Source organism: Dendrobium catenatum, unplaced genomic scaffold, assembly GCF_001605985.2.
Source record: "Dendrobium catenatum unplaced genomic scaffold, ASM160598v2 fragScaff_scaffold_1118, whole genome shotgun sequence".
Taxonomy (NCBI): domain Eukaryota; kingdom Viridiplantae; phylum Streptophyta; class Magnoliopsida; order Asparagales; family Orchidaceae; genus Dendrobium; species Dendrobium catenatum.
This window is the reverse complement of record NW_021319580.1, coordinates 524,074-531,925: the sequence shown is the minus strand read 5'-3', so window position 1 is coordinate 531,925 and position 7,852 is coordinate 524,074. Positions and strand designations below refer to the sequence as shown.

At 30.4% G+C, this 7,852-nt stretch overlaps 1 protein-coding gene across 1 annotated transcript; it reads left to right on the top strand.

Moving 5' to 3' along the window:
* The first annotated feature begins 4,346 nt into the window (after positions 1 to 4,346).
* Positions 4,347 to 6,440, top strand: LOC110115102 (NAD(P)H dehydrogenase (quinone) FQR1). The gene is made up of 4 exons (XM_020848238.2): positions 4,347 to 4,369; positions 4,983 to 5,076; positions 5,577 to 5,839; positions 6,042 to 6,440. Exons 1-4 carry the CDS (start codon positions 4,347 to 4,349, stop codon positions 6,271 to 6,273), a joined length of 612 nt encoding a protein of 203 aa, XP_020703897.1. The 3' UTR covers positions 6,274 to 6,440.
* Positions 6,441 to 7,852: the final 1,412 nt, after the last annotated feature.

Sequence of the window (7,852 nt, the reverse complement as noted above, 5' to 3'; positions counted from 1 at the left end):
CAAGCTTAAAAGCTTCCAACTAAAAAAATTAACACACTATATGTTGCTATATTTAATCTTTGATGCAAGCTTATACATAATAATACACAACAATAAGCAATTTGTATTAAACAAAAAAAGAACTAAATTTCCCACATAACTTTCTTTATACACATCTATAAGCAAACTCAAAAAGCTTCTAACTGAATAAATTAGCACAATGTGTAATGATGTATACAAGCTTATACAAAGCAATACACAGTAATACACATTGTGTATTAGAGAAAAAAAATTCTTATATAATTTTCCTAATACACATCTATTAGCAAGCTCAAAACCTTCCAACTAAACAAATTAGCACACATTGTATTACTGTGTATTATTGTGTATTTCTTTGTACAAGCTTATACATAGTAATCTACAATGTGTATCAAAGAAAATAAACTAAATTCCCCATTATATTTCCTAATACACATTTGTAGTAAGCTTAAAAAGCTTCCAACTGATCAAATTGGCACACTATATATTGTTGTGTATTATTTTGTACAAGCTTCAGTACAAGCTTATACACAATGATACATAGCAATACACAGCAATATACATTGTGTATCAGATAAAAGAAAACTAAATTTTCACATTAATTGCCAACAAATATTAATCATATAATTAATTTTTACAATACACAATGAAATTTTATATCAAATATTTTGTTGGATGTGTTAAATATCAATTATTATAATGCAATAAGTATACATCATCCATTTTATTTAAGGAAATGAAATTCATCATTATCCTTGTGTATTCAAGTGTTGGTTGGCTACTTATTACCCCATGAATAAATTCCTTTGTGAAGCATTCTTGCATGTTTAAGATCTTGATCAACCTTGATGGTGAATATTGTTCTGTTGTAGTTACCTCTATGATAGGTTTCTTACTATTAAGATTTATTTTCTTCTCCCACGGTTCCTTTAACCTTACATTAGAGATGCCTTTAGGCCTACACTTTGGTGGGTCTTTCAATTTTTTAATCCTACCCATATTGCCAACGAACTTGTGGTTCTTTTCTTCCTATTAAGGATCAAGTCTATATTTTCAGTAATATCCTTCATCATATACAACATGTATTGTTCAGCCTCCTCATTCTCTTGTGCTCATGTGCTAATTTTATATGTAAATCTAGTTGGTTGATTTCTAAATATCATACCACTACATGCCTCAGATGTCATGTCTTTCTTTTCCAAACTTGTTAACATGCAGCCAGCATATACATCTTTTCTAGCTCTTGCTAACCATTGTAGTAGTAATTACTTCACATAGATATTCATAATATCTAGTTGCCTTATAACTCTCATACAGTGAGAACATAATAAGTCTATTATCTCAAACTTTCTATAGGTGCTTTGAATGGTATCTTTTTTGCATCAAAATGAATATTTCAAAGGGTTGACAGCTGGTCCTTATTCTTTATGATATTGATTAAAAACTTTAATGAATCACTTAAGGTATGGTTCATACACATTCCACTCGCACCCTGTAAAACTTCTTCTTCAAAAAATAAATATAGTTTTCTTGAATAAAATCAACCATATTGCTTTAGTATTGAGCTGCTTTTTATTAAAAGTACTCATTCAAACTGGCTACATTTGTAATCTTCATCATGTTCATTTAGGTGCCTTGTCATCACCCCCTATAAGCCCAAAAAATAATATGTTATATAACTTGTTGGCTTTGAAATGTCATGATACACATTATTAGTAAACTCGTTATGCTATGTTGATAGAATGTTCATGCTGAAATAATCCTTATTAAATGTTGTTGACCACTTATTCCTTATCATATAAGGCTTCTTCAACCAATCATGATTGTGGAGGATCCATTTTATGATTATTTTAGCCCATATTTTCTCAAACTCCTCTTTAAAGTCAGACTTTCTCAAACACTTATAAAATAGTTCTTTGGCTTTATTCTTGTTATTAAAGCACCTGACTTTTGATAGAACCTTTTAGAAATTTGTCATTTGCACAGTCTATGGTGAGTATCAGGTGATGCAACTTCTATGCCCCTAGCCATTGCTTGGTTCTGATTAATAAATATTATTATTGGATATTTATCACTAATTATTCATATAAATTTTCTAAATAGCCACATAAATGATTCAATTATTTTCTCTGACAAAAAGGCCAACCCAAGCAATTTTTTTTGCCAATGATTATTAACTCCAACAAATGGTACACATATTAAATTATACTTATTAAGCTTATAACTAGTATAAAAAATTACCACATCACCAAAACAATCATAATCTATCATTCCCATCCCATCAACACCAAAAAAGTTTAATAATCTATCAAATTTATCAATTTGATCATTCCATATAAATATATTATCATCAGCTTGTTTATCTTTAAATAGTTGAATTAATGAGTTAGTGTTCACTTATTTAATCTTTGCTTTTTTCTCATTCTAAATGTAATTATATGGATCCCTCTTAGATAATCCAATATCTTTAATACCTCCAACTTTATCAGTAAGGTAGGTAAAGCATCGACGATTCTTATCTCAGCTTCTGTTATTGATTTAAGAACTAATGCTTCCTCATGACTAATATTTATATATGATATAAGTAGATGTTAGTCTTCTAACCTAGCTAATTCATGATTATATCATTCTATGCATTTTTCACCTTCCAAATTCCATCTTCGTCCACCATAAATCTAATAATAAGAGGACACCTCATTTTGGTATCTGATTTTCAAAATTTTGTTTGCGAATTTAAGTCAATTCCCTTCTTGAAACTAGCTTTTAAATAGATAAAGTCTTTACATCTTATTTTTTTAGAATTTGGCTAGTAATTGATATGTTCTTTATGAATATTAAAACTAATATTATGAGTATACCTACAATACATATCGTGTGCTTTCTTCTCACAATTATAAACTCCATGCAATGCATATTAACTTATAACTATAGTGAAAAAGTTTTCAATTAAACCACATTGTATAAAAGCTTTAAACTGAAAAAAAAAATAACACTGTGTATTACTGTGTATTTCTATCTATTGCAATATACAAGCTTTGATACAAACTTATATACAAGAATACGCAATAATACACAGTAACACACAACTATACACAATAATATACTACAATACAAGCTTTGATATAACTTATACATAGAAATATATAGCAATACATAGAAAATACACAAAAATACACATCAATATAATCTTTCATAGAAGCTTATACACAACATTTCATAGAAATATATAATAATATATATTTTAATACAAGATTATACACAAAAATACACAGCAATACATAGTAATACGCAACAATAAACATCAATAAATAATATGTATTAGAAAAAATAACATATTTTCAATATAATTTTCCTAATACACAGTTGTGTACAAACTCAAAAAGCTTTCAAATGAATATACACAATAATATGTATTGCTATAAACTTGTATTTAAGCTTGTACAAAGCAATACGAAGTAATATATAGCAATACATAATATGTATTAGAAAGAATAAATATATTTCTAACAAAATTTCTCTAATTACATTATAAAAAAATTTTGAAGAGTACACTCTAAACCCTAAAAAGCTATACATTTACATTAAAAATTTTTAAAAAATTGAAAAAATTGTTTTATATAGTTGTTGAACAAAAGAATGATTCTTCGTAGCATTCAACATATAAATAATTGATGAATGTACCCTCAATCCTAAAAAACTATATATTTACATGAAGTACATTGAAACTCATGAGTTTAAAATTTATCGATAATAACCTCAATTTATCTTCAATGGTAGGCTATAGTTAACCCTTTTGAACGTTTTGCATACTGCATCTCATTGAAGAATACAACGTACTCCAAACCAATTTTCATTTTTATCACGTGTTTCTTACATTCTTCTCAGCATGCATCAAAAGTGATATTCTGTTCATAAGAATTCTAAATACTTAGGCATTTTTGCGAGTTTTCTTTAAAAAAATGTAAAAATTGAACTGAATCAAATTATCAAATTGCAAGAAAAATAATATGAATATTAGAAAATCACATGTTAGCATTTTTGTCCGGACTCCACAGTCTACGGCAGCATTCTAGACCTTCTCCGCTGATGCGATGGTGACCTCAGCGCCACGGAAGATGGAACTCGTGGTCAGATAAAATATCGCTGGATCTCTTAAAGCTTTTGGTCAAAGCGTAGATGACGACGGCAACCGTAAGCGATTTCTTTCTGGGTATTTCTATAAATTGCGAAACCCTAATTCTTTTGATCCAAGCAAGAAGCAGAAGATTTTTATTCAATTGTCTCAGTAGGAATCCGACTTAGAAAGCAGAGCTACCCGATCTTGATCAATGGCAACGAAGATTTACATAGTGTAAGTTTGAGCGACTTCTTCTTCTTCTTCTTCTTTTTAAGCTATGTCATCATTACTTATCTGAAAGTTTTGCTTATTGGAATTCTGCGGTCGATGGTTTGGGTAATTTATTGATTGGAATTAAATCACCAATTTTGTGTTTTTTTCATCCGTGATTAGTTTCTTCTTAAATGACGAGTTTTTTTATCTGTAGCTGTTGCGCTTTCTGCTAGTCATCTGTTTGCTGTATTGCGTGAATGGAAGTTGCCGCCATCTGTTACTTTGTTGTGGACATTCTCTTGGCCTGTCATCGTTTTAATCCATTTTTTGTATTTTATTTATTTGTTTCTTCATGAATTTTCTCTGTTTTCAAACCCCAAAAAAAAAAATTTATGCAACATGTACTTCCCTCACAATTCAAACAACAGTAATTTGAATGCAAGATTTCACAACTTCTATAGCGTGGCAACTTATATTGGAACAAAGTACTTCTTTTCACAATAAAACAGTTGTTATGAGGTTGATTAGATTATGCATAGTTTATCATTTAAGATCCCTTTAAATGTTAATTATTTTTATTTTTGAGCTAAAATCTTTTTTTTCATCTAATTATTTTTCATATTTATTACTTCAGGTATTACTCTACGTATGGGCATGTTGAGAAGCTTGCTCATGAGATATCAAAGGGCGCCTCATCAGTTGAAGGTGTGGAGGTCAAAGTGTGGCAGGTGAGTTCTTGTTTTGTGGCATCAGTCATCTAGTTTTAATTTTAAATGGAGGTCTTCTATGTGTTTTGAGATGATTGGTTTGATTTGTATTTGCATAATTTTTATTTTTTTTATATTTTTAAGTTTATGGTGTCAACTCTCACCATTTTTTTAAGGAACTTGGAGCCCTGCTTTTGCCTTGTTTTACTAATGATATCATGATGATTGCCGAGTAAACTTAACATGTTCTTCCATGCTTTAATTATTGATTTTTTTAATATGAATATGTGTCAACTTTTAACATTTATTACTAATAGGTCAACTTTCATCAGTTGGTTACAAAGATTGCTCAAACAGCTAGGCTTCAGTACCTTACAATTTCTCAAGAAGGATACTTGTGATTTTCTTCATGTTTTTTTTTTTTTTTTTTACTTTTTTCTCCATTTGTCTACATTTCCATGCTTGCTTCAACTGTATATACTTGGTAATTGGTCCTTATTTTGCAATTGATTTCTTTATAGGTTCCTGAGACGCTACCAGAAGAAGTCCTTGGCAAGTTGCACGCACCTCCCAAGGGTGATGCGCCAATCATCACAGCCAGTGAACTAGCTGAAGCTGATGGGATCCTCTTTGGCTTCCCAACTAGATTTGGAATGATGGCTGCGCAGTTCAAAGCATTCTTTGATTCCACTGGTGGCCTTTGGAGAACTCAACAGCTCTCAGGCAAGCCTGCAGGGATCTTTTACAGCACCGCTTCTCAGGGCGGTGGCCAGGAAACTACCGCGTAAGTACTTTCCCACAGTGAAACTATTTGGTTTGTTGAAAACTTAATTGTAAAATTAAACATTTTCATTAAAGTTTTGTTTGGGACAGCTTTCTTACTGTTTCTTAAAGAAGCTTTTTAGTACAAAGATCCTTTTGAGAAACTTTTCTCAAAAATACAACTTTCAGATTTCACTCACTGCTGCCGTTTTCTTTTCATGCAGCTTGACTGCCATCACTCAGCTAGTTCACCATGGAATGATCTTTGTGCCCGTTGGCTATACTGCTGGGCCTGGAATGTTTGAGATTGAGAAAGTGAAGGGTGGTTCTCCCTATGGTGCCGGAACTTTAGCTGGGGATGGGACGAGGCTTCCTTCTGAGCTTGAACTGCAGCTTGCCTTCCATCAGGGCAAGTACTTTGCTGGCATTACAAAGAAGTTCAAGGCTTCTTCTTGATCTCTCATCATCTCTATACTTCCATCACTGTTATTGAACCGTTTGAATTTCTTATGAAGAATAAATTACAGAAATTTGTACTCAGGATTTCTCTTCTCGCCACAGCTTCTCTTCTATGTATACGTTTTCTCTATTATGTTAGTGAATGTGTTTCCTTCTCTGTGCTATCCTTTTGAAGATTTTATTTGAAGTCATTTCCTATTAAATATAAACATAAAACGTAGAAAATAAAGAAATGAGAATAGTTCAGCTAAAAAGAAAGCTAAACAAATTGCTGTGAAAGTGAAAGATTCAGATGAAAGGAAGGTGGCAATCTCAGAATGGGGATGAGATTGCCCTTATGACAAACATATTCGATTCCTTTCTAAAGCACATAAAGTAGAGAAATAATGACAAAAGGAGAAACATGCAAAATAAAAGGTAAAACTTTTGTTAAAACAATTCTAACTTATTTATTGCTTTGTTTGTAAGAAATTGGATCATATAAAGGGATTGTCTTAATAATGTCAACAATGATGGAGAAATGAAGAATGAAGAAAAGTGATGATTTTGTTGGTTTTGTATGAGAATATGAGTACCATGCTAAATAAGATTGATATTATAAAAGGAATGAAGAACAAAGAAAATACAATGAGAATAGAATTCCAATGCTAGAAGCTAGATTAATCATTATTATAACTGATAATAATAAAAATTACTTCCACGAGTAGGCCTTCTTCGTTTCCTTTTTTGGAAGTCCATCTCCAAGAGTCTAGTGATTCACACACAAGAGATTCTTCACTTGAGTGAAAGCGAACACAGGAAGAGTATAAAACTCGAGAAATAATTTATCATTTAATAATCAAGAGCTTAACATTACAAGAAGCTCTTGTAATGTTAAGGAATGAAAGGAAAAGATCAAAATATATAAGACTAAATCCAAATTCAAACCAACCACCAAACATTTTGGCAACATCATTTTTTTCACACCTATCATCACTATCATATCAACCACTATTATCATTCATACTATCATTATCAAATCTACTACAAATGTTATTTTCATGAAATCTCTACATGGGCCATGTCATAAGAAATTATTCAATACATATGAGCTCAAAATGTAGCATTACAATAAAAATGCCCAAAAATTACTTTACTATGAGCAAACTTGATAGCATGTTCGATGTTTATTTGTATGGTAATTTTAAATAGATTGTAAGAAGTCAAACTCAATTGCAATAAAGGCATATTTATGTATCTTATAAGTACAAACTCTCAAGTTTTTTAATACTCTAGGCATTGTACTTCATTTGATATTATTAGTTTTATTATTATTATTATTATTATTATTATTATTATTATTATTATTATTATTATTATTATTATTATTATAACTTTGTTGGCTGCAATGATATAAATAGCACATCATGAACATATTAGTTTATTGGGCATCATTTAATTCTTGATCTTATGGAAAATAAAATATAGCTGTACTATTTGTTGATGAGGCTTAATATGTTGTAACTGAAAGTAGAGTTCCTCAAATCTTATGGTCCAAGTAATAACTTATGAATTTTAGAATTTAGTTAACAATCGA

Coding starts and splice junctions, on each gene's coding strand:
- LOC110115102 (XM_020848238.2), top strand. CDS start 4,347: ATGGCAACGAAGATTTACATAGT. Junction 4,370..4,982: donor GCAACGAAGATTTACATAGT/GTAAGTTTGAGC, acceptor TTATTACTTCAG/GTATTACTCTACGTATGGGC. Junction 5,840..6,041: donor GGTGGCCAGGAAACTACCGC/GTAAGTACTTTC, acceptor CTTTTCATGCAG/CTTGACTGCCATCACTCAGC.